This window comes from Danio rerio, chromosome 1, assembly GCF_049306965.1.
Source record: "Danio rerio strain Tuebingen ecotype United States chromosome 1, GRCz12tu, whole genome shotgun sequence".
Classification (NCBI taxonomy): Eukaryota; Metazoa; Chordata; class Actinopteri; order Cypriniformes; family Danionidae; genus Danio; species Danio rerio.
In genome coordinates, this window is record NC_133176.1 from 22,964,587 (window position 1) to 22,980,270 (window position 15,684).

Genomic DNA, 15,684 nt, shown 5'->3' on the forward strand with positions numbered 1-15,684 from the left:
GAGACACTTGTGAGAGGCCTGCCATTGATGATACTTTCAACTTCACACATTATCGTCTGAAGACAGTCATCATTAACTGTTTGCTCCTTCAACAGGGAATTAAGAATTCTTCGAGCCGTCCGGATTTGTCTTTCCCAAATACCGCCTTGGTGAGAAGCAGCTGGGCTATTGAATATCCATTTTATTCCTTTGGGCTGCAAAGCTCTTTCGATCTTATAATTGTCCAGCTGTTGAATAGCTTCCCTTAATTCTCTTTCAGCTGCCACAAAGTTTGTACCATTGTCAGATCTCATGATGGTGACTTGACCTCTCCTACATATAAAACGGCGAATTGCGTTGATGCAGGAGTCCGTGTCGAGGCTGTCAGCTACTTCAATGTGCACAGCTCTGAGCGTTAGACAAGTGAACATTACCCCATATCTTTTAAGGGTAACCCGGCCCCGTTTAACCTCAAACGGACCGAAGAAATCAACACCGGTGTTGGTAAAAGGAGGTTGGTGTGGGAGGAGCCGATCTTCAGGTAGGTTTGCCATCTTTTGCTCACCAACCTTTCCAGACATCCTACGGCATACTGTGCATGTGTTGATTATTTTTCTGATAGCAGAATTAGCTTGTGGAATCCAATATCTGCATCTTAGTTGTGCCAACACATAGTTACGTCCACAATGTCCTGTTCTTTGATGTATGTCCCTCAAGATCAAAGTTGCAACTTTGCTGTGTTTAGAAAGAATCGCAGGATGTTTAGCCTTTTCCGGCATAGCTGATTTGTTCAGTCTTCCACCAACCCTTAACGTGCCGTCGTAAATCACTGGATCTAATTTAGACAGTGCACTACTGCGAGTGAGTTGCTTTCCCTCCTGTAGTACCTTGATTTCCTCTCCAAAATGCTGTCTTTGACTGAACTGTATGATTTCTAATTCAGCAGTGTCCAGATCATCCAAGGTAAGTGATTCTTTTACTTCAGCAGGTTTTAGTTTCTTCATAAGTTGCTTTAATTTTGATCTTTGCTTTTCAGGGTCTTTTACAGCTTGCTTGTTTTTTAAAGCCTCTTTTCTTTCTGTTTTTTGTTTCCACAGATAACTCTTCACTTTTCCAATCCAAGCCACTGCTCGTTTAAGCTTACTCCAATCCGAATAATAATTGATCAGCTGTTTCATTGGTTCTACATTCTCTTCTACTTTAACTGTGTTAACAACAATTGTATTTTTGACCTCTGGGTCATTGGCAAGGCTTTCATTCCTTCTCACAGGTTGTTCCGGCCAATCCTCTTCATGCAACAGAAAGTCTGGTCCACTTATCCATGTTCCCCCTTGCGCTAAGCTTTTCGCCTTCAGGCCTCTGCTGGCTTGATCTGCAGGGTTTTCATTTGTTCCAACATATTTCCATTGCGATGACTTGGTTGCTTCTCGGATCAAGGAAACTCTGTTTGCAACAAACGTTTTGAAATGAGCAGTTTCACTGTCGATGTATCTGAGCACCGTAGTGCTGTCTGTCCAAAAGACAGATTGTTGCAATGGAACCTGAATCTCTTGATGCAACATCTTGTCAACTTTCAAAGCGACAACCGCTGCTGTCAACTCAAGTCTTGGGATTGTGACTCTTTTGAGTGGAGCCACTCTTGACTTCCCCAAAAGGAAAGTGCAGTGTTTCTCACCCCGTTCATTCTCCAACAGTAGGTAAGACACAATGCCGTATGCATATTCTGATGCGTCTGAAAAATGATGTAATTGCGCTGTAATAGTGCATCCAAACTTGGTGGGTTTAACGCATCTACTCACGTGAAAGTTGGAAAGGTGAGTAACATCTTTCATCCATCTTTCCCAATCCTCTGCGTGCTTTCCATCAATGTTTTCATCCCACACACGCTGCTCTTTGCAAAGATCCTTTAATAGAAGTTTGGCATGCAGAATGACTGGGGCTAAAAAGCCGAGAGGGTCGTAAATGGAATTGACGATCGATAAAATCCCCCTTCTAGTCATTGGTCTATCTTGCAGCTTTATACTGAAGGTGAAAGTATCATTTTCTGTGTCCCACTGTACACCAAGTGTCCTCTCAACTGGCAAAGCATCGCGTCGTAAATCCAGATCTTTGACTTCACTGGCTCTGTGCTCCTCAGGAATTGACAGTAACACATTTCTGCTATTGCTCATCCACTTTGTTAGGGTGAACCCTCCACTGCTGCACAAAGCTCGTAGATCACTGACTAAGTTTACTGCAACGTTTTCTGTAGTTACACTTCTCAGGCAATCATCTACATAAAAATTTTGCAGTACTGTCTGAACAGCATCTAGTGATGCAGCATCCTTGTGATCCTCTGCAGTTCTTCTCAGTGCATATGAGGCTACACTTGGAGAAGAAGTAGCTCCGAAGAGGTGCACTGTCATTCTGAACTCCTCCACTGGCTCATCCAATCTACCGTTGGGCCACCATAGAAAACGGAGCAAGTCTGCATCATGTTCTGGCACTTTCACTTGATAAAACATCGACTCGATGTCCGCCATTACTGCTACAGGCTCCTCTCGAAATCTAAGAAGGACACCAATCAATGAGTTGGTCAGATCAGGCCCCTGAAGCAGCTCACTATTCAGGCATTTACCCTGATACGAGGAGGTGCAGTCAAATACCACCCTTAACTTTCTTTTCTTTGGGTGGTAGACACCATGGTGAGGTATATAAAACACCCTGTTGTCATCTCTGTTCAGTTGGTCTGTGGGAACCTGGACAGCGTAGCCCTTATTGATGATGGTTTCCATAAAACTTGTGTAGTCATTAAAGAATTCAGCATTTTTTTTCAACTTTCTGAGCAAACAAGTTAAACGCTGTTCTGCCACACAGCGGTTATTAGGCATTTGTAGGTTCTTATTCCTGAGTGGCAATCCAATGCTATAATGCCCATTCTCAAAGATTGCTGTCTTCTCTACAGACCTCAAAAATTGCTTGTCTTCTACAGACATCTCCTCCTTGTCGTCATATTTGCGCTCTGGAAAATCAGTATTGTACTGCTGAACCAGTAACTTTTCAATGTCCATCAGAGATATTCTGTTAACAGAGAAATGAGATGGTTCATTTTCTGAATCCTTCAGTTCCTTCCTTACAGGACCATTCACCACCCAACCTATAGCCGTCTTCACTGCATAAGGACCTCCATCTCGACTATTAATGATGCGCCAGGGCTCCATGGCTCTTGAACAGTTAACTCCGATAAGCAGACCTACATCAGCTTCTATTTCTGGTAAGCTGACTTCCTGAAGGTAAGACCACTCTTGAATATCTGACTGTTTGGGTATATTCTCGGCATGCACAGGTATGCTGCTATGAGTGAACACTTTGGGTAGCTCAATGAACATCGTGTCTTCGAGCCCGCACACTTCTAAGTCTGATATCACAAAACTGTTCATTAGCGTTTGTTCTCCTGATGTATCTTTGCCCATAGTGCTAAGAAGTATTCTTGTGGGTTTCCCTTTAACATTCAATTTCCTTTGTAGGTCTTCCGTGCAGAATGATGCTGTGCTTCCCGGGTCCAGAAAAGCATATGTTTCTATATGCTTATTACTATTCTTTGATTTGACTTTCACGGGTACTATTGATAGCACACATTCAGTTTCTCCGGCTCCGGTAAGACCACATGACTCTTGTGTGATGGGAACTTCCATACATGATGCTTCTTTACGCTGAGCACCATCTTTATTTTCTGATGGGACAGAACTTTCTTCCTTCACTTTGTGCAAAATGTCAGGGTGCTTTAATGCACATTCTTTGCACTCTAACTTTCGTTTGCAGAATTTACTGAGGTGTCCTGGAACCAAACATCCAAAGCATAAGCCCTTTGCTCTCAGAAATTCCACTCGTTTTTCATGTGGCTGACATTTAATTTTACTGCATGAAGCAAGAGTGTGAGACTGCTGGCAGTACAAACATGGTTTAGCAAAGGCATTTGCTAGTTTAATTATGTTAGGAGGCTTGATAGGTATTTCTTGAGGTGCTTTACTCTCAGTAGCAACACTAATCGCAAAACTGCTTCCTCGAACCTCTTTCCTTGCAGGCTGCTTTTCCCTTAGATCCAGCTTTCCAGCTGTGTTTGGGCGGCTGTCTGAGATGTTACCAAACAGAGGATCTATAGCTATCTTGGCCTGGCGGTCTATGAAACTCACCAAATCTGCAAACCTTGCTCTTCTACCTCTTCGTTCTTTAAGTTCGAAAGCTTCAACACGCCATCTTTCTTTAAGTTTGTAAGGCAGTTTGGATATCACTGTCCTCATGTTGGTAGGATTATCCATTTCTTCTAAAAATTCAATATCCTCCATAGAGTTACGACATCCAATCAAAAACATTGCGTAAGCATTTAATGCTTTCCCATCATCTGTTCTCACTTGTGGCCATTTGAGTGCCTTCTCTATGTATGCATTGGCAGTCACAAGTTCATCTCCATAATGCTTATGAAGTAACTTCTTAGCCTCGTGATAACCTTTGCTAGGTGGCATGTGAGCACAACTACGAACGAGTTCTTGAGGCTCACCGTCTGTAAACTGCTCCAAGAAGTATAATTTATCTTGATCATTTTCTGTCTTCTGCTCAATTACATGTTCAAATGCCCTCATGAAGGATTTGTACTGGAGTGCATCACCTTTGAACACTGATATGTCTTTTGTTGGCAACTGAGAAAGCTGTTGTTGCTTTACTAGTAGCTCAGTAATTACATTCTGCCTTTGCATGATTGTCAAAATGTCATCACTTCTATTATTCTGAGTTATAAGACTTTGATGAGAGACTGGTTGTGGCTGCTGTGGTATTTGTGAGGGCCGCATTCGTGTTGGTACATGAACATTTACATTAGCTTGTGTCGGTAGCGTAATGCTTACTCTTTCCTTCTTCACATTCTCACTTGATATTTTACGCACTGATGCATAACTATTCATACCATCTTCAGACCTCTCATACTCTTTGAGCACTTTTAATTTTGCTTGGCTTTCAGCTAGCGCAGTCTCCATTTCTAATTCTTCTTTTTCAGCCTTAATTCTAGCTGTTTCCATCTCAAACTGCTGCTTAATCCTTGCCACCTCAAATTCAAGCTCTCGCTTTTTCTTCATCGCTGATGCACGTTCCAGCAGAGCAGCATGTTCTGCTTCCTGTTTAGCACGTGTAGATGATAAATATGAAGTGCTTGATGTACGACTTGCATGAGATCCACATGAGTGAGCTTTGGCACCACTGCTGACCCCTATCTGGGAGATACTGTCACTTGGTAAAACAGCCTCTTGATGCTCATTTATTCCATCATGATTTTCTGACTGCTCAGTTTCTTTCTCCATAGATTCTTGCATATCTGCAACCCATGTTTTAGTTGTTTTTATGAAGTCTTTAAACATCACCATTTTTGGCTCAAACCAATCAACATGGTCAAACATTTTTTCTTCTTCAGTCCACAAATTGCCAACTTCTTTATTAAGTGTAATGAACTCATTTAGATACTGCTCAAAATCACTTTCCAACATATCCTTCACTTCTTGTACATTTTGAGTATCTCTCTTCATTGTCTCTATCTCCTTCATTTTGTCTGTTAGAGCTCGCAAAGTTTGTTTCCTTTTTGCTATGAGCCGTCGCAATCTCTCCTCTAATCCCTTCTCTGTCAGTTTACGTGATCTTCCTGACTCCACCCCATCTTCGCCTTCGCATATATTAACTTCTTCATCAGCCATCGTATTTGTTGCGGAGCTTATGCTTATGTCGCGTGCACAAAGTTTAAAGCACTTTCTTCAAATTGCTTTTCATAAAGAACTGAATGCCAACAACCTTTCTATAATCACACAATTCCACACTGACTGAATCCACTTTGTCACTCACGTGCGCTCTCTGACAGAGGGAGAGATTCAGCGCTCTCACTGACCATGCGGTTAATTCTTTCACTTTCGTTTTTCTCCGCACGTGGGAATTCCTCATTCATCCATATGCGTCTCCTCCTCACAATACTCAAAAAATAAAAAGTACGTTCCAATACCTTTTCCTGGAGGAAGCTGTAATGAATTATCAGTTCGTTGATCAGTTCGTCGAGCCGTGCAATAAGGCAATTCAAGGAGATTCCATTGACATCTTCTTAGCGAGTTTTTTGACTAATATAGTGGCACACCTTTCGTGCAAATCCTTATGTACCACCTTTTGCAGCTTCAATTCCAACAACCAGTATTTGCAAAAACGCGAGTAAGACCGAATCTTCTTTTAAAAAAGGTTTACTGAACAAATGCAAACAAAAATACAAAGTTACAATAGACTCGATCAGCTCGGTCAAAAAACTGTGTTGCTTCCAACATCCATAACTGCAATCTGCCTTAAACGTATGAACTAATGACCTCATGACGTATTACTGTCGGAAGCCAAAATACCAAATTAAAGGTTTTTAAATTATATCAATTACTAAATTATGCATTTTAGATAATACAATCACAATGAATTCTTATTAAATTTAAATATCAATTTTTATCATGTTTTAACCTTCACTAAATTATTATCACAAATGAATTATGCATAACTGGCTCTTACAATGTCAATACATTTTTTTTCCATGTGGGGACCAAAGACACATCTCAGTTTTCCCTCCACAATTTAGCACACACATATTATGCATGCATGCAGCGCCTTAGCTGTATATTTGGGAACCCCAAGCAGAAAAATTTTAGAGCCCTCACTTGCTCTAAATCAGTGGTGTCCAAACTTGGCCCTGAAGGGCCGGTGTCCTGCAAAGTTTAGTTCCAACCACAATCAGACACACCTGGGCTAGCTAATCAAGCTCTTATTAGGCTTTCTAGAGACATCCATGCAGGTGTAACAAGGCAAGTTGGAGCTAAAATTTGCAGGACACCAGCCCTCCAGGACTGAGTATGGACACCTCTGCTCAAAATAGTGGAGTATGCCATTGCAAACAGGCCCACAATGCATCCTTTTAATGCTTATCAAACACAATTTCAAAATTATTTAAAATTTCATTCAAGTAGACAATGTTTATTAATCTTTAAGTGTCTATTTTCAATAAATGTGCTACTAGTTTATGTCTTTAACATCATCATTAGCACTCAAAATTGATCTTGCGCTGATCTCTTCTTATCGTCATTTTTCCCCTCAGTTTTTCTATGCCTGAAAAATAGCATTAGATTCGTTTAATTTTTGGTGTTCAATTTCCAAGATAAATCAGGTATATAGGGCGACATGTTGGCACAGTGGTTAGCACTGTTGTCTCACAGCAAGAAGGTTGCTGGTTCGAGTCCCGGCTGGTTTATTTTGCATGTTCTTCCTGTGTTGGTGTGGGTTTTCCTCCGGGTTCTCCGGTTTCCCCCACAGTCCAAAGACATGCGCTATAGGTGAATTGAATAAACTAATTTGGCTTTAGTGTACTGTATAATTGTGAATGTGTATGGGTATTTGCCAGTATTGGGTTGCAGCTGGAAGGGCGTTCGCAGTGTAAAACGTGTGCTGGATAATTTGGCGGTTCATTCTGCCGTGGTGACCCCGGATGAATAAAGGGACTAAACCGAAGGAAAATTAATGAATGAATATTCTTTAGGAAAAGGTGGCATGGTGGTTCAAAGATTAGCACAGTCCAAACCAAAGACATGTGGTATGTGAATCAGATTAACTAAATTGGCCGTAGTGTATGAGTTTGTGTGAATGAGAGTGTATGGGTGTTTACCAGCATAGTGCTGGGTTGCGGCTCGAAGGGCATCCGCTGTGAAAAATATATGCCTGAGTAGTTGGTGGTTCATTCTGTGGAGGCGACCCCTGATATAACAGGGACTAAGCTGAAGGAAAATGAATGAATGAATTCTGAAATGAAAATTTGTTTTACTGCTACTTTTGATCGAAGTAAGTGGTCTTTATAAATAGAAATATCATTTTCTCTAAAAAAGCCAATCACCAATTTGCCAAATACATTTCAAGAAATATTGTTTTGAGTTGAACCTGTTGAAAAGATGAAAAAATGTTTGAATTTAAAAGAAACTAGTAATTTGTAAGGGGCATGAATTAAACTTCACTATTTGCCAGTAGTTGCCTAGGGTCATATGATTTCTTTGTTGCAGAAGATAGATGGAATTATGGAATTCAATCTTAAAAACAGAATTAATGTCTCAAGTGTCACAAAATTGTGCAAGTTTAATTGAATAAATCATAGGGAGCGCTGTACACCTTATCAAATCACAATTGTTCCCTGATTGAGTTTATTAATTTACTATCACGCATACCAAAGCGTGACAATGATTTTTCCAGCATCTGTTGTCTTACCATATGACAGCATATAAACACATGAACTTTATCTTCACTTCACCACACTTACACACAGACTTGCAGTGTTAAAAAAATACACAATGAAACAAATTATCAAAATAGAAGTAATTATCAAAAATATATTATACATACAAAAAAAGAATTTATTTTGTAATACTGAAGTACTTCTCACATTAATAAGATCACAAACTAAAATACTTTTAAGCAATAATTACACTTTGATCTTCCATTGTTTTAATTTGAAATAAAATTAGGTTTAAGAAAATGTGCCTATAAATGTTCTTTTTGTCAATCCACAGGTTTTTGTTGACAGTGCTTTAGCAATTTCTTAGCTTGTGAACAAACTGAATAAGTGACTAGCAATGCACCTTTACAATTTGCAGTGTTATAAAAATGTGTTTGCCAGCTGCATCTGTGCTTCATTCTTGAAATGTATAGTTATGTATAGTCAGAAGTAATGCACACTTACTACCTTTATATTATACAATGACCAGGGGAGCAGTCAGAAAGTGCAGTCATTCAAGCATTCTGTTGCAATATTTTCCTCTTCTCTTTTTTACTTTCAGAAGTTTAGTAGGAATATTAGTTCAGTAGGTGCACGTTAATTCTGACCAACGGAAAAGCAATTTATGACACATGTCTGCAATTTAGTTAATTCTAACTGGTTTGGACTGGATCAATCAAAGTAACTAAAATGGCAGAAAAATCTACAATCATTTGTTGCCCTTGGTCTGAACCAAAAGAACCGAACCACAGGTGTGAAAACACCTTTAAATTGACAATGAAAATTTTTTCATGTAATCAGGTCAAGCCATAAGAACATTCTATCTGGCATCTGTTTTTATTCTCATGTTTAGTTGTTTATAATATATAATGGATATTATGTTTGCAATTTTAATACAAAAATAAATGCATATTTTCCGTCAATCATCCTTGTCAACCCATTTTTCAGTCTCAGGGTTTGAAAACCATTAACCCATAATATACAGTGCAACTGGCTATGGCAGCTGGTGAAATCCAAAGATCTGAAGTTAAGTCTTTTTATTTTTTACCAGGAATTTCCTATTGAGATATGCATCTCTTCTACCAGGGGTCCTGGATAAAACGGCAGCACAAAAAAATTTCACACATAATATATCACATAATAAAATTTATGCAAGACATTCACATGAGTCCTCCAGGTACAACTTTTCTTTTTAAAAGTTTTTAAAAATATTTAGAGGTGTAATTGTTTGTAACATGATACCACCCAAAAGAGGAAAACGCTGTTTTACCAATGTCCGTACGTACTGTAGGAACATTGTTTGACTTTGGATCTTGTTAACTAACCACTCCAGGGTTCGATTAAAGGCATAACAAGACCACCTCTTTAAGCAGGTCTCCGTACACTTGTTTGGTCCACTTCTGCTGCGCTTCTAGTGTGACTGCCCAAATGAAGTGTGCCAAAAGGGAAAACGAACTCTAGTGTTATTCAACTAAACTAAAAAGAACTAAACACTTGAAAATTACTAAGTTAACTCTAAAATTGTTGAAGAATTGAAGTAAAATTAGTTCAGGTTTCAATCAACTGGTCGTGTTTTTGAATAATGTTTAATTTAATGATTAAAATAGACCAGAAGAATTTAAGAAAAACAAAACATATTTCATAGGGATAAGTTAGCATTAAAAATAAAATGATCCTAGAACGCTTTAATTAACCAATAAAAGTCAAGAAATTCATGTTGTGTAGTGTGATGTGTGCATCACAGTGGAGAGTTGTTGATGTGGGGCGATCGCATCTCATATCCGGCGGCAAGCTGGAGGCAAACTACGCCTAGTCTTAACATTAATGCGTTATTCAATCTGACTATTGAAGAAAAGCCGCTGTGTTCCAGGAACACAAACTCTAACATCATCAATGAATATATGTAAGCAAATAGGACCAACCAAAAACAAACATTCCATTGAAAATGGCTGACTAGAGAGTGCTGCATACCAAAGAAAAAAAAAACTGCTCTCATACAACAGCAACAACAATGCAGAAACCACTCTAGGGCACATATATGTCAATAGACTTAGATGGGTCTCAGATGAGTCACTTCAGCCCCCTCAAGGATACAAACGAGCGATAACAGAGTGTATGCTACACCAGAAATGTGTTATGCTATGGCAGACCATGAACTGCCTTAACAGTTGGCTTTTCTGGCAGCTCATTTCACATCGTTCTAAGATAATCCTGCTCAAAACCAATGTATATTATCTGCATGTGAGTAAAAGTGTTTGTGCTGAAACTAACAGGAGAGGAAATCTCTTGTGTGCATTAAACATACAACATTATGCAAATTTAAGCCTGTTTTCATGTAGTAAGACAAAATAATATAGGCCAACTCATCTGAATACAGTTTCCACATTTGCAGGCCCAAAAGAGTAAACACAGTCCCAATTCTACAGAAAAATGCCCGATTTCCAAATGAAATATGTGGTTAAAGCCAGAAATATTAGACCCCTGTAACTTTTTCCCCCCAATTTCTGTTTAATGGAAAGAAGAACATATTTCTAAACGTGATAGCTTTAATAACTAATTTCTAATAACTTATTCTTTAATCTTTGCCATGATGACAGTACATCATATTTTACAAGATATTTTTCAAGATACTAGTATTTAGCTTAAAGTGCAGTTTAAAGGCTTAATTAGGTTAATTAGGCAAGTTAGGATAATTAGGCAAGTCATTGTATAACGATGGTTTGTTCTGCAGACAATCGAAAACAAATATCGCTTAAGGGGGCTAATAAAATTGACCTTAAAATTAGTTTTTTAAATGTAAAACTACCTTTATTCTAATCAAAATAAAACAAATAAGACTTTTTCCAGAAGAAAATTATTATATTATAGAAAACATTTTGAAAAATTCCTTTGTCTGTTAAATGTTATTTGGGAAATACTTAAAAAAATTCACAAGACGGCTAATAATAATGACTTCAACTGTACGTTTCTGTGCATGATGTGAGTATGTGTGGGACGGGTTTATGGGGGTGTGGAGGCCATTCGCATGAATCACAGACTTGTCGCAGTGAAGCTCAAATCAAGCAAAATCAGTTTTCGAAATGAGACGAAATGAAGGCCCTATGTACATCTACTATTGAGGACTTTTAAAGAGCAGCAAAATGTAATGTTAGCGCTGATATTGTGTAAGGTCCAGCCAGCTAGTCCAACCACGTTGTCTACTGGTGGATGAAGGTTCACTGCCTGTTTGGCCTTTTTTAGTGCACAATGTTGGTTTACTTTAAATTTAACTCATATCTGATTCCAATTTTAGTATGAGGTGGTTTAGAATATTAATATATTTATCCTTGTTTTATCTGACTCAAATTATAAAACATTGATAAGATTATTTTGTTTCTTTTAATATTACTTTAGATTATGATTGAATATTCGCTTAGATTCGTTGTTGTATATTATTCTCGTTCATTCGGATTCCTATAATATCTTGTACCGGCCGAGTATACAATCTCCTAAACACAAGCATGTCAGTCCTGGTCACTAAACAGAGGTGACTAACCACTATTCTAAAAAGGCAAAACCTTACTTACTCAGATTAGAATTTTTTTTGTGTGGTCCCCATAGATCTACTATCTACTAAATCAAAAGTTTAGAGATAAAGGTCTATTTCCTTAGATAGCCTTTTACAGTCTAAGTATACGTGAATTAATGTCAATGTGTTAGTCGGAGCTCTAAGAACATCTTATAGCATGCCACGCTGCTCTGTCTATCGTGTTTTAGTCTATTACTAACCTGTACAGGGGCTTGTGGTGTTAAGGACCTAACGTAACCTACTAGAGATAATAACATAAAATCTGTTTGAATAATTCAAAACATAATTTATTAGTCAGGTAAATGTGTATTATGCCAATTCATTCAGTCAATTCACAAAAAATCAATACAAGACATCACATTTTCAAAGATAAATTCAAGATCAAAATCGCCCGAACATGTTGAAACTTTCCCTTAAGTAGTCAAACTAAGGTGGTGTGTGTTTCCTATAGCAAAAGGCATTTGCATTTAGTGACATGATAAATCTAAAGAGTTTCTGCCGATAGGAAACAAATAGTCATTTGAATAAAGGTCCCCTAAGTAAAGGCGCACCCTTAGCAGTGCATCAAAATATACCTGAAGTAATATATTTATTGTTTTGATTATGTCTATTTCTGAGGGTATGACACCATTGTACCAGTCGCACCGAGACATTTCAAATGATATCAAACATGATAAAGTCACTTGGATTGATATAGAACCTTCATACTTTGAAATGACCATTCTGTGTGAGTATGAAGAGTTATATATATATATATATATATATATATATATATATATATATATATATATATATATATATATATATAAATAACATGTTTTCTGTCCTTTTTGTGTTGAATTACTTAATTTTAAGTTGGCGGTTCATTCCGCTGTGTCGACCCCGGATTAATAAAGGGACTAAGCCGACAAGAAAATGAATGAATGAATTCAAACAACAATATTGAACAAGAAATTTACTAGCTGATTTAACAAGACATAATTTTGTTAAAGTAAAGCTTTAGTGTTACATTGAGTAAATTAGAATCATTTTAATTAGAATAACACAATACAAACATTTTGAGTCAATTAGTTGCAAAGAAGTTAGACTGACATATTGAAACCATGTTTTATCTACAAATGTGCTTTGTGTTCATACAACATGTTCAAAGCAGTTCAGGTTTACTTGATTGGATTAGATGCATAAAGGGTGCCACGATTAAATCATGTTCATTCAACAATTTTTTTTTTTGAGTGTAGGTACAAACTTGTACCTTTCCAAAAGGAACCACCCCTGTGAAAGATCGCATACCTTTATTTCTAAGAGTTTGGTGTGGTTTATATATCAAATTATGCCTAAATATTTAAACATTTTTCCAGTTCAGTCTGTTGCATCCATAAAAACAAAATGAAAGCATTTATATAAAACAGAAAAAATTGTGGAGGGAGATATATTTCAATTCTGTGAAAAAGTGTAGTTTGTTTTACAAGCATGTTGAATAAAAATATGTCTATTAAATTACTAGTTTTGTCATAAACTTAATTCATGACACAAATTAATTATGTCAGCCTGAATTCTAACATTCCAACAAAACTGTTCTAAACAATAACAATTCCCTTGTTCAGTCTGTTGCAGTCATGTTTTAGGTCCAAAAGCAAAAATGCATTATATAAACTCCTGAAATATTCAAGAAGTTTCATTTTAAAAATTTCATTTAGAAAGTAAAGTAACTTTTCACCCCATGAGAGCCTCATCAGTTTTCTGATCATTACAAATCGAACATGTTGGAAAGAGACATTCAGTTTATCCGTGAGCTGTTTTTCAAAACCGATTTGGATCTAAAACAGTGAACGAATCATTCAGTCCGGTCCGTGAATGAACCGCAGCTTGATTTTGAGAGAACAGAACCAACCTATTAACAAACCTTGCTATGGATGCGACGCAAAACCAACAATTTCAAAGAATCCGAACCCTTAAAACTGACACTAACTCACACGCACTAATAATTAATGTCATTTCTGAATAGCACAGCGTTTCATCGTTCAGTCTTCATGCCACAGATGTAAGATGCGTGGGGGAGGGACGCGCGCGAGCTCCATTTTTACGCCCTCGTGCCTCGTTTGTCAGAAACCTTTAAATAATATACATCGCCAAATAAAAAGCAGAAATTCGACGGTCAAAGATCCAGCCACAATGCACACAAAAATACTGTCGATGGAGGCAGCCTGCTTTTTCATTTGCCACCGAATTGTGCAGATGCTGGTAAAACGGGGCCATCTCCTCTCCTTCTCCGTTACTGTGGAAACCATCATCATGCTGCTCCCGCGAATGCCAATTATCACATCCCCCAAAAAACTGCTTTATATAACGACCATCTCCCCAACACGCAGTTTACACACATACACAGAATGTGCCACAGTTGAGACTCGAGAAGAAAAGTGCTTGAACGATAAACCGATTGTTTGCTAACATCCAGCCTCAGGTTCCTTCAAGGGTTGCGTAGATGCATATTACACCAGCGTTAATAATAGAACACACACATATATATTTACACAGGCGATCGCTATCCACTGTTAACTCGAATATGGAATAACACACGGAACCTGCCATAAAAGCTCCTGTAATATTTAACATGGCATAATCTCAGGGTGAATGAATAATATGGGGCAGGGGAGGGGGCTGCTTTATGATCACACCTGTGCATGGGTAGGCTAATTCATAACAGCATCCAGGATAGAATAGAAGGGGAATATATGAGAAAAGTGCAAGTTAACTTACAGCAATTGGTTATGGCGAAGCTGTTTGCCACCTCCAGGTTATCAATGTGCGGAGTGAGGCGGAATTCTGCCGTGCCGAACTGGACCATTCCGATCCGAAACGCGCTGTACTCTTGATCTGCTCCTCTAGGGAACAGGCCACCTGAGAAAATAACGCATTAAATATCATATTTAATTAAATCGTAAAACAAATCACGACTTAAATAGCAGAAATGCACCAACTGTAACGTTTTATCACAGCAATCTCGTATGGTATTGCCTACAATTCAACATGACGTTTGGCATGTCATTTCAGTCAGCAGATATATCAAGAGATTTGGTAATTATCAAAGACAGCTGGAGAGCGTTTACCGATTTGGACGCTTGGAGATCCGCCGAGCGCCAGTCCCCATAACGCGGGTAAAAGGAGACCCGACAAAATCATCGTCTTCTGCTTATCCACGCGACCACATCCACCAAACGCGCACTGTTCACAAAACAGCGGGCATCATACAGGGTGGACACATGTTAAAACTGACCACAGCTGAAACGCAACGGCTCTCGGTGCTGGTGAGGGAAAGAGCGGGCGCGATGATGCGGGAGTCTTTCCCTCCTCCTTTGCGGCTCCGTCCCTGAGAATCGTTTCAACTCAGCGGACACGGTAAGAATACTGATGAAGACGAAAAGAGCCGAGCGCAGCCGAAGCTGCTCTTATTTCTGAACGCGGGTAGAGAGGCGCGCTCTCGCGCTGGGATGTTGGCTCAGCTGCTTGGCGAAATAGAATTGCGATTCGAGGAACCAATTCATTACTGTAACATATGTCGTTAGGTTATGAATTTATTGAATTAGTAAAAGCCTAATGTGTGCCTACTATAGGTGACAGATGTTTCTCTGCTATCCAATAAGCTTGGTCTCCCCCATTTTTTGAAACATAATGAACTTAACCACCTTCACTCCAAATAATCCAACATCAGGCTGAATAATCAATAACTGACATACCAGTAGGCCTATTACTCTGCTATCTGTTGAGAATTAGCTCATTTTTAGGCATGGTGGGTAGATGAAACTGCGACCCATGTATAAAATTGACAGTAGTTTAACATGGT

General features: G+C 38.6%; 1 protein-coding gene across 4 annotated transcripts in view; it reads right to left on the reverse strand.

The window, feature by feature from the left end:
* gria2a (glutamate receptor, ionotropic, AMPA 2a) overlaps positions 1 to 15,224 on the reverse strand; it is an 85,897-nt gene extending 70,673 nt beyond the window's left edge. For 3 of the 4 annotated variants that reach the window (XM_005170897.4, XM_005170896.3, XM_005170898.5), the window contains exons 1-2: positions 14,951 to 15,224; positions 14,601 to 14,741 (exon numbers count right to left, since the gene is read on the reverse strand). In XM_005170897.4, the coding sequence (XP_005170954.1) occupies positions 14,601 to 14,741; positions 14,951 to 15,023 (214 nt within the window). In that variant the 5' untranslated portion in view covers positions 15,024 to 15,224. 4 annotated transcript variants of the gene reach the window in all.
* Positions 15,225 to 15,684: the final 460 nt, after the last annotated feature.